This window comes from Sylvia atricapilla, chromosome 11 (assembly GCF_009819655.1).
Source record: "Sylvia atricapilla isolate bSylAtr1 chromosome 11, bSylAtr1.pri, whole genome shotgun sequence".
NCBI lineage: Eukaryota > Metazoa > Chordata > Aves > Passeriformes > Sylviidae > Sylvia > Sylvia atricapilla.
This window is the reverse complement of record NC_089150.1, coordinates 8159782-8183330: the sequence shown is the minus strand read 5'-3', so window position 1 is coordinate 8183330 and position 23549 is coordinate 8159782. Positions and strand designations below refer to the sequence as shown.

The 23549-nt window shown below is 46.5% G+C and overlaps 1 protein-coding gene across 1 annotated transcript in view; it reads left to right on the top strand.

Moving 5' to 3' along the window:
• The first annotated feature begins 13560 nt into the window (after positions 1–13560).
• PTPRG (protein tyrosine phosphatase receptor type G) overlaps positions 13561–23549 on the top strand; it is a 394882-nt gene continuing 384893 nt past the window's right edge. Inside the window, exon 1 of the mRNA XM_066326515.1 lies at positions 13561–14224. Coding sequence (XP_066182612.1) covers positions 14140–14224 — 85 coding nt within the window. The 5' untranslated portion in view covers positions 13561–14139. The remainder of the gene's footprint in view (positions 14225–23549) is intronic.

Below are 23549 nucleotides of genomic sequence, written 5' to 3'. Positions count from 1 at the left end.
ATTTTCTTGAAAGCAGGTACTGTATCTGTCCTCCTGTGGTTTTCTGAGACTTGACCTATCCTCCACAAGTTCCAAGAGATGATAACTAATAATTATGAAATTGCACTGGTTAATTCCTTTACTGCTTTAGGGGGACAGGTCTTGCTGTCTACTATACATGTAACTTAACTAAATATTCTCTAATTCTTTCTCTATTCTAGTTCACACTCCATTGCCCTGTTAAAACAAAATGATCGAGTTACAATTAACCTTCTTTGAGGAAAGACCCAAAGATAGCATTTAATGAGTGAGCAAAATTACCACTGCACCCTCTTGGCTCCCTCTCCCTTTCAAAGAAAACCCCACAAAGCTTTTAAGAAGGAGAATGAGCAAAACGTAAAGTGAGGAAATAGCAAAAGCTGTTATGGCAACTTGAACCCTTCCTTGTTTATCTCTTTGTGTTGTCTGCTAGACTTCCCTCTTTGCTCTAATTAATTGCCAAACTCCTGCTAAAGTCATTCATTTCTCAAAACTTATTTATTTTGCCTCACAACATTTATTTGCACAGCACTTCTGTTGTGTACAAAGATTACTCTTTAATGGAGTTCAGACACCCTTGCACAGCATGCGATTCTGTTCAGTCCAAAGAATACAATACACCTTATACTGAGTCTGTAACTTAAGTTAATCTTATTTAGTTTTACTCTGCTTGATTACTCTTTATGTGCTTTTTTAAAGTCATGTGATTTTTACTTTTTGACTATTTTAATTACTAGCTTCCACAATATATTTACAAAGATATTGTGCAGCTGTTTTCAAAGCGTTTTGCATTAACTAACTGGAATAGATTTGCTTTTGCAATAACAAAATTAAAATACAATCTTTTTGGATCTGAAGTATGTCTTTAAATAAAAATGAGTCAAAACCTGTAACTCCATACTTTAAAATTTGGGACATCAGATAAAATGTTGGCATTGTTTCAGCATGTCTGGATGTGAACGTACCCCATGTGAAGGTCTGTTTTAGAGGCTGTCTGGGCTGCAGCCACACAAGGCACAGCAGGAAGACACATCTGTATATTCCTGGAGAACAAATACAGATGACTATTGGCAGTGTTATCTGAACCTCCACTCTGGTTTGATCTTCAGAGTTGGCTCACAGACATAACAGGGAATGAACCTACAGGACTTTAAGGTTAGTCAGCATCACCTGCAGAAAGGCTGAAAGCTGTACCCTTGGCAGAAGACATCAGTCCTGAGCCGTTCAGACCTGTCCCGGAGCTGTCATTTACAAATGTCACAAAAGGACTGCGGCCAGTCCTGGCGCCGCTGGAGCAGCCCCCAGCGCAGTCCGTCCGGGCCGGGGGCAATAACAATCAGGTTGGCCCCGGGCTGGCTTCAGCAGAACGTCCGGCAGATGCTGGCATTCGGTCAGTCAAGCGCTCAGGTCAGCTGCTGTCAGTGCCCAGAGCAGGCAGCGAGCGCTGTGCGCTCCCAGGGCAGGGCCAGCGCAGGGATGGCGGCCCCGGCCCGGCTCCCGAGAGCGGGCTGAGATCGGCGCCAGCTGCAGCCCCGGGGCTGTCCCTGTCCCGGAGCTGTCCCTGTCCCGGAGCTGTCCCTATCCCTGTCCCTGAGCTGTCCCTGTCCCAGAGCTGTCCCTGCCCCGGAGCTGTCCCTGTCCCTGAGCTGTCCCTGTCCCTGTCCCTGAGCTGTCCCTGTCCCTGCCCCGGAGCTGTCCCTGTCCTGGAGCTGTCCCTGTCCCTGTCCCAGAGCTGTCCCTGTCCCTGTCCCGGAGCTGTCCCTGTCCCAGAGCTGTCCCTGCCCCGGAGCTGTCCCTGTCCCTGTCCCTGAGCTGTCCTTGTCCCTGCCCCGGTGCTGTCCCTGTCCCGGAGCTGTCCCTGTCCCTGTCCCAGAGCTGTCCCTGTCCCTGTCCCGGAGCTGTCCCTGTCCCGGAGCTGTCCCTGCCCCGGAGCTGTGCCTGTCCCTGTCCCTGTCCCTGTCCCTGCCCCGGAGCTGTCCCTGTCCTGGAGCTGTCCCTGTCCCTGTCCCAGAGCTGTCCCTGTCCCTGTCCCGGAGCTGTCCCTGTCCCAGAGCTGTCCCTGCCCCGGAGCTGTCCCTGTCCCTGTCCCTGAGCTGTCCTTGTCCCTGCCCCGGTGCTGTCCCTGTCCCGGAGCTGTCCCTGCCCCGGAGCTGTGCCTGTCCCTGTCCCTGTCCCTGTCCCTGTCCCTGCCCCTGTCCCTGAGCTGTCCCTATCCCTGAGCTGTCCCTGTCCCTGCCCCGGAGCTGTCCCTGTCCCAGAGCTGTCCCTGTCCCGGAGCTGTCCCTGTCCCTGAGCAGTCCCTGTCCCTGAGCTCTCTCTGTCCCTGAGCTGTCCCCGAGCTGTCCCCGTCCCTGAGCTGTCCCTGTCCGGAGCTGCCCCTATCCGGAGCTGTCCCTGTCCCTGTCCCTGTCCCTGTCCCTGTCCCTGTCCCTGTCCCTGTCCCTCTCCCTGTCCCTGTCCCTGTCCCCCAGCACGACCAGCGGCTCCAGCTGACCAGAGCCGGCGCCGAGGGCTCCGCAGGGAGGGCAGCTCTGGGAATGCCGTACAGACTCCTGCTGGCCGAAGGAATGCACCTGCTGTACTTTGGCTGTGCCGGTTCATTCCCTGAGGACAGCGAGTGTCCGCGGAGTCACCGGGGGCAAAGGAGATGAAGCTGTGTTTTGGATCTTATCGTTGTTATTTAAGTGACCGGTTAAGCCCGAGTCTGTCAGTGATAGATAGAAATAACACCTGCCTGATCTGAAAACAGGAGCCTCGGTGACTTTACCATACACTGCAGATAAGCAGTATCTTGCCTGGTCACAGATGCCCGTGTTAACACTGCTGTTGCTGCCAGTGTCTAAGAGGGCAGCTGCCTCCATCTGCACATCCAACAGATGCACAGATGCCACTGGTACCTCTGCTTGCTCTATAGATAAAGCCAGCCAGAAATATCAGCAGACCCCAAGCTAGCTGTATTTAAGCAGCATGGGCTCTGGTGGCATGTGAGGGCTCGCAGAGCTGCTCTCACACACACTGACACTGACACTGTCAAGGGCTCAGTTAAGGGTGGGGATGGCTGCTGCCAAATACTTCACATGCAGAAAGGAAGCCAAGTTATTTATCTCGTTTTATTTACAGTGATAGAGGACTGTTGAACAGCATATAAGTGCACTACAACAATATTGATAGAGGATATTAAAAGCAGAAATGAAGATCAGACAATATAAGGAAACTACTAACTTGAATGAAAGGATTAAGAGGAGGGCGTGTTGAACAGCTCAGGAAAACCAACCCACCAAAACAAAAGAGAATTATTCCCAGGTTTGATTAGATAAATCCTCAGCCTTTCACTAAAACAAAATAACCCTTGACATGATGGTTTCTCTGAAGCCTCCAAGAAGATTTTTCTCAGCATACTTGAAAAATTTTCTTAATCGAGGACCTGAAAATGCACTCGACTTGGTCTGATCTTGGGTGACTAATTCCAAAAACTGATTTACCTGCACTGACACTGCAGGACTGGAACCAAAAGAGTGCATTTAACAATTCAGAAGTCAGTCTCTCCATTCTAAGGTCAACATGAGTTTTGCCATTGGTCTTAAAATAGTGGCAGAAATTCTTACTCCATGTAGAGGGATGCTGGATTACTTTCCTTTCAGAAAAAAAACCAATAGCTGGCTGGTACTCTAAGCATGACTAAAAGGTTTCTCTTTGGTAAATATACTCAGATTTTGAGACAAAGTTTAATGGGCAAAGCTCAAGTCTGACTGGGAAAGCTGTTTTCTGGATCACTGACCCAAGTAAGTCCAGTTTGTGAATGATCTATGTGACAATGTACCAAAAAATTCTTTAAAAAACAGAAAGTTGTGTTTGCTGTCAACCTGATTTCTGCTGCTTTAACTGGACTTTGACTGAGCTATTCAAAGACAGCTGCCCACTACTGGAGGATACAGCAAAAGGCACCACTGTCCTTTTCTGAAAGCCCCAGCAGTAATTGCCTGAGGCCCTCAGGTTGTTTGGAAGGGCTGCACTAACCCTCAGCTTTTCCTGCTGTCATTGCAGCACTGCATTAGAGACAGCACCTGGCTTCTTTCTAACCAAAGACTACGGAAAATGGGGAGAACAGTATAAAGAAGAAAAGTAGTAAGCAAGTTGAAATCTTTTACCTGAAAGTGTATTTGATCCAAAACAATAATTTTGTTTGAAGATATGACCTCCTTGAAAGTTGCTGAGCGTTTCTCAAAGGTAGAAATTTTGAACTATCATTGTTCTATAGTGGCTGTTTTTTCACTGTTCTTTCCTTCATTATTTTCTGCCACAGAATGTCTTAAAATGAATGAATTGATGGTTCCATTCTTTACTTTTCAATTTTTCTATTTCACTATTATTAATTTGTCTTGTTCTGCTGCTTTTCGATTTTTTTCCCACTCTGGCAAAGTTAAAGAATAGAATGAAATATTAAAAAGAACTAGTCAATCTCTTGGTTGGTAACCAAAGGGTTACAAATATTTTCACTTGCACATTCCAGCTCCACAGATCCCAAATTATTGTCCAGGTAATTGTATTGAAAGTGGTTCCCATTCCTATTCATAACTGCTAGGCCCAAAAAACCCAGAGAGTAATGAAAAATACTGTGGTCATTTCTCATACTGAGAGTGGCCTCTGCAGTAGAGAATGAAAGGTAGGAGGGGGGGAAGGTCCAATGAGGAAATAAAAAAAATCAGAGTCAGAAAGTTTTTGCTAAAGCTGTAAATTAGTATTTACATAGAAGAGAGAAGGTTTTAAAATATGAACACAACACATTTGTGCATTTAACGGAATGCTTTGATTCCATATTGTAGTTCAGCTAAAAATTCTCTGCCACAGAAAGCAGTAATTATTTCAGCTTTGCATATTGTAAACCTGGTCACTGTCATTCTTTCTTTGCCTCCACATGCCTCAATGCCACATTTTCTACAATCGTGGGGAGATTGCCTTGGCGCTCACTCAGCTGGCTCAGCTAATGCAATTCACAGGCCTTCGAATGTAAGCTTGTAAACTATTTAGTTCTTTTTCTCTCTAACAGCTTGTCTATTAACAGCCCATTGAATGGAGGAGGGAGAAGAAGCTAGTGAGACCTCTCTTGGTATTGTTCAGCAGTGACCCTGGCTCTCCCGGATTGGTGGCCAGCGCTCACCCAGCAGCGTTTGTCAGTACGTGTTGTTTTGCTGGATAATGGTGTATTGTGCGTGCAGCCGTCTGGATTAGCAGCAGGTAACAATAAGCTGGGAAAGTAAGTCTCCTGTGTGATCTGGAAAGGTCACAAGAACGATGTATAAAAATCCAAGGGAATGCTCATTAGGATGGCCCGAGTACTGCAAGAAAACCTGTGCCGTGTTGAGAGATCTTTATCCGAACTTCCCTCTGTGCATCGCTCGGGACCCTCATCACCGCTGCGTCCTCCGGCTTGGGGTGGACTTGGGCAGTGAGGATGGTTCACTGCTGCAGGATTTCCAGGCTGTTCGTCCACTGCTCACGGCCTGTCCTCACCGAAGGTGGGCTTTGTCAGGATACCAGGATCGCTAAATCCTGGGACAGGAGCATCAGAGCGCACAGCCATGATCCCTGCAGCTGCATGGCCGAAGGCTGTGCAGCACATTGCAGTGAGAAGTGTGGTGCATTCAGGGCTGGCTCCTGCTCCCGCACTCTTGTTCCACTGTCGCTGTGCCGAGATTCCCTGTTGCCGTGTCACGCAATGAGCCTGCCACACTCTCTGCCTTCTTAATGGATCGCACAAAACCGCTACTATTTTATTCCTGATGGCTGAGATTTCTTTAACTTTCCTTGGTGTTCCACATGGCATTAGCAGGCAAGCTGGTGGCTCGGCGTTCAGGGAAGAGAATGGTGCGTGGCACAGATCTCTCCCCCTCCGAAACCCCCGGCCCGCCGTACTTACAGGCCGTTCTGGTACAGAAACACCGCCTTTCCAGCTTTGCATTTTGCTGTGCTAAGTGTTGCAGATCTGGTGTTATCTCCCAGACAGACTGACAAGGCGGCAGCACGGAGAAATCAGGTTTCCAAGGAGTGATTTATGAGACGCGAACTTGGCCGTGCGCGCATTGCGACTCCCCCGTGTGGCTCGAAGCCGCCTCCGGCTCATCCCGCCGGGCCCCGGCAGCGAACACGGCCCGGGGAACACTCCCAGCTCAGAAATGACCTTCCCTTGGCCATTAATACTGACCCCGAGACAACAGTGTCTGGTGCGTTTCTGCTGCAGGAAAAAAAAAAAAATGTAATATTTTACTAAATGTGAAGCTATGGGAGGAATTATGAGGTCTCATAATATTCCTTTGCTGTGAATTAGTCTAAACAATTTAATTCTCAGTCTCATTCTTCCCCATCAATGCGTCTTAAGATGATACTTCAATAGATGCTAAAATCTATTTGGACATCATTAGTTGTTTTAAAAGTGGCATTAGAAATTTGTGTGGACTAGCACAACACGTTAGTTGTACTCCTCTTCAGGTCACTTACGATAAACATTCCCCCTTTTTGGCTTAGCAGTGAAAGCCTAGTTTTCAATCCAGAATTGAATATTTTTACCCAAAACCACAAAAAACCAAAACAAAAACCCCAAACAAACACAATTTTTTACTACTATCTTTTGTATGTCTTATGTATATTTTCTTGGGCATGGGCCAGAGGAAGCAATTGTCTTCTTCCAAATTAAAGGTTTTGACTCTGCCCCACTGTTACACCGTCTCAAATTACCTGTCAGCTGCATGAAGAGAGGTTAGACTTACACCAGCACAGACAAAGGTAGAATTGCACCCGAAGTATTTATTGTTTTCAGGAATTTGGCAACCTCTTCTCCCATTCATCTGAAATCAACGAAAAGAGATGCTGAAATTCTAAAACGTTTTAAACCCTCCAACACTGTAGCTGTGAGCAGGGTGCACTGTAACTACCAGACCTTGATGGCACGAAGATATGCATCATGAACACGAAATCTGGGGAGAAAAGATAAGGGCACAGCCTTGCCACACTCCCACAGCAGCAAAACACTGTAGAAAATAACAACTGCATTTTTGTGGTGTTTGGTCACATCCCTCCTTGCACTGGCAAAACTTTGGCTTGGACCCGAGTAGGTGCAGTTCCAGGAAAGTGAATGCCCAGTGGAGTTGTGCCCAGCTGCAGTGGATCTGTATTGGATGACAATTGAAAAGATGAATGAAAATCATTTCGGTTGCATTAGGGATGTAAGCTGTCAGGGATTTGGATTACTGCTTATTCAACTTTTGGGACGGCATCTTTACGCTTCCAAGAAATCCTTTTTAGTCCAGGCGTCAAGAGGAGACAGGATGAACTCCAAGCAAAAAAAATGGAGTTTGCAGACAAGTAGCTCATGCTCCTGACACTGGAGAATAAGAGAATGGAAAGCAAAATAGAGAAAACAAAGGAGACTTTGTGGGTGTGCTGTACTGCCAAACCTCAGTGGCCTGGATACACTGTTGTTGTTTATCTATCTCCATCGGTGCTTATGGGTATGTATTGATCTGAATAACTCATGTCTGAGGGGTCACTGGGGCATCTGATTTTATTCCTTTCTTTGGGAGGTTGATTAATATTGACACTTTTTCATTTAATTGGGACACTGACTATGGAATCCCTTTTTAATGGAATCATATTAGCTAATGTACTGCCAGTCCACCCTCAAATCCAGAGTGCTTTACACAAGCCTATATTTGAGTAACTGCTAATGTTTTAAGGAAAAAGAAATACTCAAACACTGAAAACACAGATACCTGAAACCAGAGAGGAATAGCAAAGACTATGCTGTAGTCTTCAATCTGCATTTCTCTGTTACAACACAGGGACTCAAAATAAAGTAAGAGTTACTTTTCCTGTACCTCAGAAGTGTTATTTCTTTCCTTGTTCTGTCAAGGCCAACCCTCCCACCAGGGACTGCATTAGTTTCTGGAATGTAATTATTCACATCTGTACAAGCTCTTGTAAGCTAAAAAAAGATAGCCAGAACATACAAGTTTGCACATCATCTTATCCCTGCAGTCAAACAGAGTGTATCTCTGAGTGAATATGGGTATGGCAAATGCCGCTCTTTAACTTTCTCTTCTTTCTTTAAACAGATTGGGAGTCTGCTTCTACCATTTATAGAACAGACTCTCGTTTCTCCAGAGTGCTCTCTTGGGATTGACTAGGAAAGTGTTTTTTGCAGTCTGCTTGATTGGTGTTCATTGTGGAGCAATTCCAGGGGTCTGGCTTTGGACACCATTTGCAATGGGTTTACAGCAGAAGGTCATGTGCTGCTACAGAGTGATCATTGCCTCTCCCCTTGGGACCACAGCACACCTGTGGCTTTACCCTTCACCAGTAGCTTCTGATACATCTTTTTGACATCCATGCAGGAGGGCGGGGACATACTGCATTAACTTCTTTGGCAGAAATCAGCAGTGGGCTGAAAGAGGGGAAGGGAAGAGCAGAAATTCCACCTTCAATGAATGCATTCATTCTCACCAATTTCTTCAGTGTTTTTAATGATGTTTTGGTTGTAATGCATGAGGCCTTTATTGAAATCTATAAACAATATTCGCACCAATAATAGAAGACCCTAAGTCTGTTGTCTCATCACCTTCCACCTTAAATTCTGCCAAGACAGTAACTCCCGCTGAGTCACGGACATGGTCACAGACAAGCAGGACAGTAAAGCTGCGGTCCCTTTTTGAGAGGTCGGGCCGAGCTACGACATCCACACCGAGACCGTGTTTCATGCCACACTCCCGTTTATTGTTTTTCTCTTCATATTTATTCTCCTGCGACTTTATTGACATTACAAGGCACTTAAAAAATGTACACATTTGCTGCCTTAAGGAGGCTTCCGTATTAACACTATAAAACTACATATGAACACCCGTTAGAACCTGGAACACCTTAAGGGAGAGAGGTGAATTTTTTGCTGCGCCACGACCTGAATTTTTGCTACGCCACAAAGGCCCACCGGTTCTGCAGGCCAAGGGCCCAGTCTGGAATTGCTCACCTTATTCCAAATATTTCTGCAACAGGACAGAAAACCGGGTCTTTCATCTCATCCCTCAGCTCTAGTCATGGACATGATTGTTCTGCTCACTGCCACACTGATGATAGACTTTTATACTCTTCTTTTAACCGGAGAGGGTTTGTGAATTAAACACACACTCACTGCCCTAGCAAGGTCCTACCGCAGGACTCTGAACTACGGCTGCTTTTGAAGGAGAAGCTCGCTGCAGATCAGTCCAACCCTCCACACACACTTGTACAAACACAGCCATTTTGGGGCTATTTCGGAGACAAAAGACTGTTTGACTTCAAGGTTAATTTGAAGTTTTCAAGTTGGCATCTCAGCATGTGACCAAGTGTCTGTTCTGAGTGATTTAGCCTAAGGCTACCCTAAGGTGGTGGCTCCTTTTTTAGAACACAAGAAAATAAATGTATTGGTCTTCCAAAAAAGCCTTGTGCAAACCCTATGGGACACTTCCCAGCCAGGAGACATCTTGGAATACCTCTCAAGTCAGTGCTCACTCCTGTCATGCTGGTTGAGCTGTGGATGTGCAGCCTGTAATACTTGCAGCAATCTCTGACCCACAGCCTGTCTTAGCCAGTTTTCATCACCCATTAATATTTTTCATACCTTTCGCTTTACCTGCATCTCTGAGTTCATTTATTTTTATGTCTTCATAAATCAAACAACACAGCTCATTGCTATGATTATATTGAAATAAAGGCCTCTCTTTTTATCACAGCACTTTGCTTGCCCTCCACCTCTGGTTCTCAGCAGGTTCTCAGATGCCTTGTTAAGACCTTCAAAGCCTCACAGCATAATCTGAGAAGAATGCATCTGTCCTGAGGCTACGAGGAACTAATTCTGCAATAGCATAATTTATGAAACTACAAGTTCAGCATCCTTTTTTTCCTTTCCATGCAAAGCTGAACAGGAACTAGGACTGCTGAATTAACCTGGAAGTTTATACGTCACATTAGTTATAATCTGAACTGTAGCTGCTTCTTCGTACTTCATGTTGAATTATCCTTTCAGGGCTAGATCCTCACCTGGTCTTTTCCCCACAGGTTAACCATTCCAGTGAGGCTGGCTGTAAATCAAGGAAAATTCATCCCTTTCTTTCTAGACACTAAAAGAAGTGTAACTTTCTGTATCTGACTTTTTTCTTTGATTTTTATTTCTCCAATCCTTTACATAGTCATTATAGATGTTAAGAAACCTGTTTTGGAAATGATTAATGCTATTAATAATTTTCTAATTCAATAAAACCTCTCATCTTTGAACTCCTTGCAATATTTTCCTGCTTTCTTCAGCTTTTCACTAATTCAAACATATGACAAATACAACTCTTCGTTTCAGTTTTCTATTATTTCTCATGTCTGATCAAATAAATTAACAGACTTTCATTTCTTTCCCAGGAGTCATGCCCGTATGTTGATGAAGGCAGCATAAAAATATTACTTGTTCAAACAGGAGGGGAGAAAAGAAGGATAGAAGTTATCTTTTATTCACCATTCCAAGCAAACCAGGGCTGCTGGTCCCATTCCTGTCACCTTGACATCACCTGTTTTGCTAACCATAGATATTGCAAGGTTTGCAGAGCACCCATTGGTCTGGTTTAGCTGCATTGGGTTATAATGGCCCCTTCCAATCCCTTCAATACAGCAGCAGTTATTTTATTCAGTCACTGGGAAGGATCATCTGTCCTATCTCCTGTGGCTGCCCCACAGACAGGCGGCCCCAGCCCAGCAGAGCAGCATCCTGCTAATGCACTTTGCTGTGTTTGGGTAGCTAAAGATCCGTTTGCAGGCCAATTTGTACCTGTGTATTGTTGATAGACAGCGTGCCTCGGGCACAGAGATACTGCATGCAGGAAATGGATTCTCATTTAACCGTGTTTAATTTTGTTCTCTGCATCTCCGTCATCCATCTCCCCATTTCTCTGCCCACCCAAATTGCTAATGCGAAACAAAGCTACTTCTGCCACCACCGCTCCTAAACTGATGTGTGACGATGCAATGATTGATTTCCCACTCCAGGAAAAGTGGGTCATTGTACACGTTGTACCACAGCAGGCTGAACCAAGCTGGCCGTGCTGACACTGGGCTTTTACAGATTTGTTTTAAGAAGTTCAGACCTGAGGCAACTACTGTGAACATCCAGCCTGAACACCTCTGGTTTTTGATGGGAGCACTGCCATTCTAAAATCTTCCTTAGCAGCTTAGAGAGATCTGAAGTCATCTGTGCTCCTCAAGAGACTGTATTCTGATTATGCATTTTATATCTGACTTTCATGTTTGCGCCAAGAATGGAAAATGCAAAATTCCTTCAATTCCAAGATATTGGGTCCAATTTCAGGTTTGTCATTTTCCAGGAGAGAAAACCCTAAACTCATTTAAAAATATGTTTTAAATATAAAATGGTGCAAAGGATTTTGCAAAGGATTTTGAATTAGTGAGAAAAATACTAATTCAAACTGCTCTTTGAAAAAAAAATCCACTGCTTTTACTCTTCTTTTGTGATATTGCAATAGTGTGTAATAACTTTTCTCATGTAATGAGACCAGTTGAAACCCACTTTTAGATTGAAACACTTTAAGATTGCCTCTTATGATACCAGGGAGACATCATTTGAAGAGGCAAGTCTCAGTATTGGTGTAGAACCTGCCTCCCTATCTGCTGAAATAGAACAGTGAAGTTGGAATCGATTGCTGAAAGGGGAATATTTTGCAGGTTTTTCTGAACAGCCCAATAAGTAACTGAGCCCAGATGTCATGGCAGAATCCAAAAGGTCAAGGCAGGTGGGGATTTGGTTTTGATTTTCATAGGAACAAAAAACATCAGGAAAATTTAGCTCTTAAAATTGTATCTTTGTTTTTATGAGTTTAAACCGACCTTCAAACACCGCCTGTTCTGGGAAATGATTTAATGAACAGGTTGGATGAGACCTTTCTCCAGGGCCTAAACATTTTTGCATTGCTTTAGACAAATCTTTACACAATTACCTTCTCTAATTTTTGCACACCTCAATGGGTGGTGTCCTCAAGGGCAGAAAACATCTAATCAGGCCCTTAAAACCTTACACTTGAAAAATCCCTACTGGGATGAATGGTTTTGGCCAATAAGGACTGCACTTCTAACTTCCAACTGGGATTTTCGGCAGTCATGACCTGGTATGTGCAAAGTCTAAGGAAAGCCAACAAATGCCTCCTGATGAGGGGCCCTTTGGATGCAGCACAATCCGCTGCCTTGGCATCTTGTGCTGAGTGGGGCAAACCTGGATGGACACAAAACCACCTGCAGACGGTGACATACCTGAGGGCGCTGCTCTGGGGACCCCTAAGCTGAGGAAGGGGGAGAGAAAATCACTGCCACCCCACAAATAACTTCTGAATTTTCCTACTCTGTTCCTCCTCCCGCCGACCATCTCCTCTCCTCCGGAAACACCACAGATGTGGAAGGTTCGCAGGTAAGCGAAAAGGAGAATAGCAAATGACAGCCAGAGCTGAGCACACTACTCACTGATAAACCTGGCCAAACCCTTTCCTTTCTGAAACAGAATCCCCTGAATGGATGCAATTAACAAAGAAACAGACAAAAACTACCTCTGAATGAATTTAAGTATCAGCAGACCACAGCACAGCCAGGAAATGGCAAGTACAAGCAACCAGCCCTTCATCCTGAATTCACACCATTTTCTGCTTCTGTTTCCTGTGCAAAATTATCACTCATTCAGAAACTGCTGCCGGGGGGAGTGTGTGTGGAGGGGTGTGTGGATGCAGAGTGGCTTGGGACAGCCTTCATCTGACTTTGCAGAAACACCAATTATCTCATTTTGAGGTGGCTCGCAGGAAATATACAGTATAATGCAGATTATTGGGAGGAAAATAGCAATTTTGTGGGATGCTTCCAGCAAAACCCAGAATGATGAGTATTACTGGGGGAGGAAAATCTATGTGGTTCGAGGGGTAGTGGGGGTGGAGGTGTCTCTTGCAGTACCCAAAAAGACACATACCACTGGAGGAGAGAAAAAAAAAAAATCTGTATGATTTCGATGAGGATTTCTGGAAATACCCAGCACAGCGCTGAGCTGTGTGATTCTGTGGGGGACCACGGAGTCATTCAGGCTATCGAAGGGGATGGAAAACTACTGGTTTTGGGGCGGGGAGGAGGATCGGACCCCTCTGACTGTACCCCAAGTGATGCACACAGGTGGGGGGATGGACCACGAAGGACAGGGCCACGCACCCATCACGGATCCGCGGGCCCCCCCCGCAGCACGCACCGGGGGGCGGCATAACGAGACCAGGAACTTCAAACAGACACCGCCGGGGCGAGAGCGCGGAACCCGAAACTGCAAAGCGGCGGATTTCCGCGGCTCGGTGACACGGCGGCCCCCAACCCCGCCGCTGCCGGCGGCGTCCCCCACAAACACGCGCACACAGGCGGCGAGGCGGGAGCGCGCACGGGAGCCGGGAGCGTGCACACCAGCGCGCCCCCGCGCCGCCGCCGCGGCCGCTTTAAGGGCGGCGGGGGCGCGCCGCCGGGGCGCCCGGCGCGCCGCCGCCTCGCCTCGCCTCGCCTCGCCACCGCGCCGCGCTCTCTCTCCCTCTCTCTCCCTCGCCCCGCTTTAAAGTCTCCGCCAGGATCCGGGCTCGCCCGCCACTTCCTGTACGGCAGGATGGAGCGCGCCGGGGCCCCGGCTGACCGCCGCCCGCCCGCCCGTGCGCGGAGGCGGCTGTGAGCGCCCCGTCCGCGGCATGCGCGCCCCGCCGCTGCTGCCCGCCTGAGCCGCGCCGCCCCGCGCCCGCCGAGCCGCGCGGGGGGGACCCGCGCCCCGCAGGGCTCGTCTCTGTCCTCCCCCTGCCCCGCGCCTGGAGGGATTTTTTATTTTTTTCCTCGTAGAGGAGGCGAGCAGGAGCCCCCCGCTTTCTCCCGCAGGAACAGGGGTGCGGGGAGAAACTTATTTTCAACAAGTTTTTTTTTGCCTTTTTTTTTTTTCCCCCTCCTCCCCCCCCCCTTTTTTTTTTTTTTTTTTTTTTTTTTTTCTCCTCCTGTGTGTTAATTATTTTAGCCCCTTTCCCCTTTCGATGTGCGGCTTTGGACATGCGGAGGCTACTGCAACCGTGTTGGTGGATCTTTTTCTTGAAAATCACCAGCTCCGTGCTCCATGATGTGGTGTGCTTCCCCGGTGAGTGAGCGCGGCGGCTGGGGGGGCTCCCGGTGCCTCTTCCACACGTGTCCGCGACCCCCGTAGGGATCCGCCGGGGCAGCCCGCGGGCGCGGAGGATGCGCCGGGGGTCGCGGGGGCCCCTTTGCCGGGCGGCCCCAGTGTCGGGTCTCGTCCTCCGGCTGCCGAGCACCCTCTCGGCTACGGGCAGCGCTGCCCGCGAGTGGGGCCGTGAGCGGAGCGGGGGCTCGGCTCCGCGCTCCCGGCGCCGTGTCCCCTGTCTCCGGTGCATTGCAGCGCCCGGCGGCGTGGGGAGGACGCGGGGGGGGTCCTTGTGCGCTGCTCTTCTTTCGTGGGGCTGCCTGGAGCTCTCTTTGTGCTGCGGGACCGCCGCTCGCCGCCCCGAAAGGCAGCGTGACTCCGCGCTCCGACCCCGCGTCGCAGCCCCTCGGTCCGCCGCCAGAAACTTGGCGGTCCCTGCGCTCCGCGCCCCACTCGTGTCCGCGGTGGGGGTCTCGCCGTGCCGCGTGCTGACCTTGGCGGGGCTGGGGGCGGTCCCGCGGGGCTGCGCGCCCGCTCCGCACCGGGACTGGAGCTGCGCGGCCAGCGCCTCACCCGCGGGAGAAGGGCTCCGCGGGCGGGGGGCACTCGGCGACCACCGCGCAGTTCTCCCCGCCTTCCCTTCGGGCCCCGCGGCCGGTGCCTGTGTATCGCGTCTCCCCCCGCCCCGGACCGCGGGCCCGGCGTGCGGCGGGGCCGGGTGGGCGCTGTCCCGCCCCGCGCTGGGACCCGCGGCCGCGCCGCCGCCCCCGGCCCGGGGGAACTCTCGGGGCTCCCGCCGCCGCAGTTCCCGGGCCGCCCGCCAGGGGCGCTCTGGTGCCGCCGGCGCCCCCGCGGGGCGCGCGCCCCTCCGCCGGCGCGCAGCGCGAGCCCCGCCCGGCGCGCTCCCGAGCCGCGCGCGCGCCCCCGGGCCCCGCTCCGAGCGCCTCGGGCCGCCGGGGCTCGGCTCGTCCCCGCCTCTCCCGCCCCGCGGGACGGCTCGGGGCTCCGCGGCGGGCTCCGCGCCGTGCCAGGCGCCGGGGGCAGCGCCGGCCCCGCGTCCCGGGGAGCGGCGCCCACCGCGGCTTCTGCCGCCCCTTCCGCGGGGTCCTGAGCAGCCCTGGCTGTTCGCCGCGCCCAGGGCTGCAAGAGTAAACATATAACGAGATTCTAGAGGTTTTATAGGAACTTCACTTATGCTTTCCTTTTTTTTCTTCTCTTTTTAAAAATTTTTCTTCCTAGAATGCCTCCTTTTTTTTGCATAACACGAAATTGAGAGCTAAGCAGATAGACCCATCCCATTCCTTCCAGCAGCTTCTCACATGGTAGAATGATTTGAAGCAAAAAGAAACTAAGTTGGGGAGAGGGTTAATGCCTCTGCAGCTTTTGACGAAACATTTATCTTCTTTGTATTGATTTCTTCTCAATTTCAGCCTTTGGAGTGATGCCTTTCTCTCTGGTTCTGATATATATTGTATAGTAATTACATCTAGAAGGCAGGCTCCAGGAATGCTGCAGGAAAACAAGCCCTGATGTTGCTTTAATATGACAGTATTGTATGACTTGCTGATTTAGATCAGCGATGTTTGAACCAGATAATATTTGCATTATGGCTCGACTATGAAGATGGATGCAAGCGGAGGGTAGCAGGACGCTTGCAGAGTGTTGGTAAACTCCTTAATTCCAGAAGCCATAAAACAGCTGTGTAATACTCGGGGATGTGTTTCAGGGCTGTTCCCTGCTAAAGGTCTGCCTGGAAAGCGAACTCTTTTCCAGAAAAAGCTTTTCTGCCTTTAGTTTATGTGCGGAGCTACCATGTCAGAGCTCGCTGGCTCCCGTGAGGTCTCCCGGTGCCCGGTGTGTGTGTGCAGCATCACACGAGTGGAGCATCCCGGCAAACGGGGCGCCGCCGGCTCCGAGCCCGCACAGCGGAGATGCCCGAGGCACCAAAGCTGCAGGGAGGATCTCTGTGGGCTCTAACAGGACATTGCTGCTGACAACATCCAATGGCAAATCATCGGGATTTGTGTTGGCAGGGAATCCCGGCCACTATTAACCATTTGGTATCTACCACAAAGGCTTCTGTACCTTTTTATAGCATTTTCTAGAGAGGATTAAAGAAGTAATATATTTGTCAGCTTCTCTGTTTCATATCTAGCTCCCTTTAAATGGAAGAGAGGTCACTACTTGTTTTCTCCCCTGCAAATGACTTCACTTTGTGAGGAAGCATAAAGACTGTTCTTTTCTTTGACCAGTAACAATAAATGAACCATGTAGAAAATAAGTCTTTGCAGTGTTTCTTTGTTAGTGGTGTTGTAATAGGGTTTCACTGTTTAAGTAGGTATTGTTGTTGTTCCTTTGGTTGCAGTAAGAGAAAGGAGTCACTCTGGCAAAAAAATATGTGGGTAAGGTTTTCCACTTTCTGAACTGTTTAGTGCATTTCTCTGTGGGCTTGTCACTGGTAATTGCATTGGTTAATAAATCAAACCAAGACAAGGTAAGAGAGGTTGTTTCCATGGGGTCTGTTTGCTCATTAATCTAAATTCACAGTACCAAAAATCAGTAAAACATAAATATTAGCATTACGGTGATATCCTTACTGTCTGATTTCTTGGTGCTTTGCCAAGAGAGAGTAAATATTTTTTTTTGTAAAGGAAAAAGTACACATTTATGCAGTTCTTAGCTTTTGCTTTGACAATCCTGTCGTCTAAGGATTGACAATTGCTACCATTTTCTTAGGCTAGATGCATAAAAGAAAATAATTTTCCTGAGTCAGGATTAGCTCTTTGGTAATGAATCAAATTGTTGCTAACCTGGTAACTGCCGAAATGGGTTTTGGATTTTGAATCTTCACAGATCTGAGCTGAGAGTTAATTTTGCATGTAACTGTCTTCTGCTTGGAGGAAAAATGATACTGGGAGCTATGCCTTGTGAACTAAGTAAATACTACCTCAGATCTTTTTAAAGGTACAGAGAAGACTGGCTTTGTCTAGAAGAGGTTTTACAGAGGAAGGTGCATTGTGCACGTAGAGAAATACAGAATGTACAGGAGAGGGCCCTCCAAGACTTTATTTAGTCCTGTGGCTTTTATGAAGATGACACTTCATACATTTTAATTATCCCTTATTTTCAGTGCTGTTTCAAAATACGCTCTACGTTACGGGAAGTTGCTAATGGAGTCCTTGCAGATAAAGACAGTCAAGTGAGCCTCCCCAGGCTGCAGGAGCTGAGCTGGTGGTTTGTGTCTTGGGGGAGAACTCCAGGGAGGGCTTTGCTGTCTCTTCTCAGGCTTTTGGGTAAGGGGGCCTGGAACTGGCTTTCAAAAGTCCTCCAGTAGTCACAGGAGCTGTCTGTGCTCACAGCCAGAGGAAGAGGCTTCCTCAAGTTGGGAGGGAGGAAGAGGCATCACAGAAGGAAAGGCTTTTGGTACATTCAGAACAGGAAAGGAACACAATTTGGGGATAACTGGAATTCCCTCAGCCATATTGCAGTATCTACAAAGCCTGTATCCAGGCTGGGGGTGTTGCTCTGCTTGGAAGAACAAGGAGAATTTTTTGCCTATTTCTATGAGTTAGGATTTCTTTTATTGCTCTCTTATCCCCTATACCCTCTCTTTTTTTTTTTCTAGGAAAGGAGGATGTAAGGGTTTCTGATCCTGTTCAGGAAAGGGGTGTCTTATAAGAATGATGAGCTTCTGTGAGTCAAGCAGAGATGTCGTGTCCTTCACCCATCCCACCTGCATCCACGCTGGAAATCTTTGTGGAACAAATAGATCCTGCTTGGAACCATTAAAAAATAACTAGAAATCCCCTACTGATTTTAGTAGGGTGGTGGTTTCACTCCCATTTTCTGGGTCTTTGCAGAGACAAGTGTTGGCTCTACTGTTGTCAAGTTCTGTAAATTTAATAGTTGAAATTTGTTTTCAGTTGCAGAAAAGACGGCTAACAGCTCTATCCATCTTACAATCAGCGCTCAAGGACTAACATACTTAAAGTTTTCTGAAATAAATGTTATTAAATTGATTCTAATTTAAATGTTCAAGTTTCATGGTTAAATTAAGGAATGACTTCAGACTATTAATCTCAACTGTCCTTGGAAAAAAGTGCTAATTATTTGGTTGCTGCTTTTTAGCAGCCAAATGAACATGTGGCATGATGTGCTCTGAAGCCTAAGGGTCTAGTAATAGCATTGTACTTTAGCTAATGTATGACTTTAATCTGAGAAATCATGAAAAAACAAGCCCAATTTCTGTTTGCCCAAGTTATTGTGCTTCCATTTTAAAAGAGTTGCTCCTGTGTGTTGATGAAATTGTAATTATTTATGTTTATGTGCCATGCTACTTTAAGTTTAATTCTAAATAACAATTCTTAAGTATTTTAGGAAGTGGAATCTTATCAGACAAGTATTTTTAAAAATAGAGTCATCTGAGGATTTAGATATGCACCATATGGGTTAATTTATGGTTTATCTATTCCGTCTGGAGACTGCTTGCTGCTTTAGGTATCTAAAATAGCTTGATCAACTTTTCCCTTCTTCATGAGGTAAACTCATGTCAGCGTTTCCTCCAAGTGAAAATTGTGGATCTGCATCTTCTTGCACAGGTTGATGGGAATGGAACTTCACAGATTGCCAGATGCAGCCCGGTTCCACCAGGGAACACCAGTTTTGTGAACACATCCATGGCTTGGAAGCAAAGCAGAGAAGGAAGATGTACATTAATGCATCCTTTCATCCTAAGCAGAAGAACCTGGGGTGTGGCCAACTAGAGGTTCCCCAGCTAGAGGATAACTTCTGATGAAAGCAACTAGTTTTCATGTTTGCGTGTCCATAAACCTTTAGAGGGAGAAAAAAAAAAAAAAGGCACAGAAAAGCAATCCTTGAGTGCTGTTAATTTTTCCATTACTCAGTATCTAATGCTGATTGTGTTATCTGTATTGCTGGGTACAGATTACTTGCCCCAGGGCAAGTCAAATCGGTTTCTTTCTTTCAGTGGTGCCAACAGGTCCTGCAGTGCTCCCCAGTGATCTCAGCCCAGTTCAGTGGGGACAAGTGTCCTCTTGAATGGATCTGGGCTGCACTGCTTGTGTCTCCAAATGCTTGCCTTTCAATGTACACTCATCTTCCTGAGGCACAGCTGCCAGGACACAGCAGATTCCAGCTTGATGCCTTGAGCTGTCACATATTTGTGGCCTAAGCAGAATTTCTTCCCACCCTGAAAGTGAGCAGATGAATTAGGGAGCAGATTGCAAGCACAGCAATGATGCTGCTGAGATGCTCCATGGAAATTGCTGTTCTTGTCTCATTTTTCCTTTCCCCGGATATTACTACTGGGAAGCTGGAGGAAACACTGGTGGGGATAAACTCTCCACTTTGGAGGAGGAGTGAAGGCACAGGGCACTGTGGGAAATAGAAAAAGTAGAAAACTCTTACACCAGTGAGGATGTAGGTCTGGAGTTAAAAAGATACAAAAATGAGGATGTAGAGCAATAAGACTGTGGTTTTGTGCTGTGTGGAGTTAAGCCTTAGCAAGTAGATATAAGCAAGGTAATAGAAAAGTTTAATAATGAGGCTTTGTGCTTTGTTTATAGAAGAGTATAAGAAGTTCCCGAGTAGCAAGAAATATGAAACAAGCACCTATTGTTAGATATAAGGTATACGTGTAGTTTTAAGGATTGTTTTGTGCAGATGCCTGTAAGCTCTTAACAATTTGCTATTAGTTAAAAAACTTTTAAAAGGCCCTGTAACACAGAGAAATCTGGCTGCTATGAGCTGTTGCCACCTTTCCTGTCTCAGCCTGTCCTGAGGCTGATGTTACAGTGAAGCTCCAGGAACGTTCCCCACCAGTCCTGTCCTGTTATTTGGAACTGAGATCCAGCAGGCAGTAAGGAAGCTCAGAAGTTCATGCCATCACTGTAAGATGTGTTTTGCTACACTGAATGGCTCACTTCACAGCAATCTGAATTAGTATTCAAGCGAACTATGGTTAAAGTAAAATCAGTTAGTGTATGGCCTTTTTTTTTTTTTAATAATGTGGTTTTATTATGCATCTCCAAGTTTGCCTGGGAGTTGAAGTACTAGTGCTCTTAATTATCAAGTCATTTGAATAATGATGAACCATTTTCTAGAACTTAAAACATGACTGCATCATGCACCTGCCAACAGTACTGGCACATAAAAATCTCAATTGACATGGGTGTTGCAGTTTTTCTGTGCATAAATGCTGCAGTGATGCCTGATAGATGTTTATCGTGTCCAGTGCCTGCTTTGAAGGACTTTGCATTCATAGTGTTGGGGCCTTTCTAAAGAAAATCGAGGTGTTTTGAGGCTTGGATGCTTAGCTTAGGAAAGCTCCTTTCAAAAATCCTTTTCTCTGCTTGCAGCAATGTAATGAATGAAACCTTGAGCCCTGAAGAGCCGCAGTGGTATTTAGGAGCAAAATGCAGGATGTTATTTGGTCTTGTGGCAGCAGCTTTGTTCTCTCTTTTTGAAATAAAATGTGCCTGTCTCCCTGACAGAGTGCTATTAAAAGTTCTGTTGGGAGTCAGTTTATTCTGCTGACAGGAAAGGAAAGCTATCTGATAACTTCTCACAGGCAAAGTGAAGAGTTGTTCAGTTTTCCCACACCTCCTTCTTTCCATCTTCTGTCCTTGTAGGAGTCTTGTAAGAGACACAGGAAATGCTATAATACTTGCTTTTACCAAAGCAGCACATTGCCCTTTTCTTGCTCCTATAAAAGTATCTGCTATTTGGATTATTGCTGGAAATCCAACAATAGTCTGGAGTCTTAGACCTGGAGTTCCTCAAAGGGGTTGTCAGGCTGGTTGATGACCAGTGCTAGTTGTCCCAGAGTGGAAGAAGAGGTGAGCACTGAATAAGCAGGATTTGATGGTAATTGCTGTGCCAAGGCACTGCACAAGTAATTTTCCTGCTGCAGAGGTAAATAGGAACAGTTCTGTCCTGACCCATGTGGATGGTCCTCAGCTGAAAGCAAATGACTTTCTTTTGGTCTCTCCATTTCTTTGAAACAAGAATGTCCCTGAAGTAACTCCCATCACTGAGGACCACTCTCTGCCTTTCTGTCAGTTTGGTGTGCTTAGAAATGCTCCCCTGAATAATCTTTTTTCCCTTTCCCCGCCTCGCTTCTCCCTTTCTGGATTGTACAAGAATTTGGTTTGTATCTTAGGAGGTGGTGAACTTTGTGATACACATCTCAAAATAAATAGGTTTTGACAAGGAGCTTTTTAGGGCAAGCTTAATGATTTTTTTTTATAGACATATGTTTAATATAAACCCCTGTTCAGTGGCCTCAACGTGAGGCCTGTGTCCATCCCTCCCTCCCCATTCCCAACTCCCTGGAAACAATAGGGATACCTAGTAGCTTTCAAATAATTAACTGCAGGTCTACACTGCTATCAAAACTGAGTTTAAGGATTAAATTTTCTGTAGACTTTCATTGGCATTTGGATTAGTAAGGTGATTTTAGACTTCTGGAGATTGTGGTATAGATTTACTGCAGTCAGAGTAGGAATGAGGGATTGTGCAGCATGTCTGTCTCCTAAACACTGCATCCATTCACTGGAGAGGCAGAGAGAACCAGTGCAACATCTCTTCTTGTTGGCCTCCATTCTACTTGCAGGTAGTTGACTTCTTATTGTTACAGCGCAGAAGCTTGTGTATTTTGTATTTAAATCCATGGTTAAAATGCAACTGAACTTCGCCTGTTGACAGCAGTTGCATCATATTTTAATTGGTGCAAGCGCTAATGGAGTGTTCAGGTTCTAAAATTAGTTGTTTATTTTTCCTTCTTTGCCCAAGGGTTTTGCATCAGATTATATGGTTTCTGTATAACTGTTTGTGTTCTGAAGTGACACCTTTGTACAGTTTTAGCTATTTAAGTAAGTGTTAAAAGTTTGTGCTCGGTGACAGCAGTTTCAGAAACTGTGACTTTTTAAATTGTTTCTTACTACATTGTTTATGCAAAACGCTTCCCTCCTGTTTACTGTGAATTAATTCATTGTTATAGTTGCAAACTGGGGGTGTAAAATGTGCAAGTTCTATAATTTCTTCTCTTGGTGCAAGGGCAGATCCTCAGCTGCTGCACACTGTCATGGCACGACAGATGCTGCTGTTGCTGTGGCAGCTTTCACCAGGTGAGGATTTGTCCCATAGCTCTCATCGTGACATTATTCTGAAACACAGCGATGCTTCTTATTGTCAATATTCCCTTTGGGTGGCCTTGTGTCAAAGGGGTGCTCTTTTAATACTGTCTTTATATTTCCCTGAAAGTTTTTCTTTAACTGTGTGGTGAAATGCAAAACCACCTCCTAGTATGAGTCTGCCTGTGGTGAGGCAGAGATGTCCAGTCTGCCATTAAAATTCTGGAGGATGTTGTTATCGTATGTATCAGTCCTTGGAATTGCTGTCAGTTGTCTCTTTTAAATCAATCGTTTGTTTGGTGCCTGTTTTGAAATTATATCACACTTCTTTCGATGAACAAAGTAGTGACCAAAATAAATAAGCCACCAAAAAAAGTGGTGCTTGAATTACTGAAGATCAAACTAGAAATTTACAACTACTTTAACAACTGTCTTTTATTTGTTTCACTTTTCTCTACTAGCTTAAAGAGCCCTCTGGTATTTTGTTACCATGAGAATACTTGCACGTTAGAATCAACCCATGTTCCAATGTCCTGATTAACCCAGTGACCTGAACCCCACAAACCCTTTGCCATGAGATTTTATCCAGTCCTTGAAAAATTTTTGTCAGTCTTTTTTTTTTTTCTCTATTTTTTTTTAATTCAGAATTGTGCACACCAGAACTGAACATTGGTCTTGTTCATATTATGTGTGTGCAATGCTATTGCCCTTTCTGTTTGTCCAGGGATTTTCAGTGGCCTATTTCTCTGCCACAGCAAGGAAGCTCATGTTGATTGTTTGCCTAGTATGACTTCTGGATCATTACTGGAGTCTGTGCTGGGTAAAATACTCTGCTGTTCACTGGATGTGGCCTGGATCACTGATTCTTAGGACTTCTACCTTTTTTTTCATAAACTCTTTGAATTAATCTATTAATCTTCTTCTTTTTTTTTTTTTTTTTTTTTTTTTTTTCCTTCTTCTTCTTGTTAATATGGCTTGATCTGTGTGTCCTCTGCCAGCCCAGGTGATGTGGAGGTCCCTAAAGAGGGTGACCCAGACATCACACGCTGAAGGTTTCTCACTGCTCCAGAACCTGCTGGAGACCTTCTGGCCACACTTCCCACCCAGGAGTGATGGTCTGGGTGTGGGTAAGGGATGAGCTCCCTCAGACA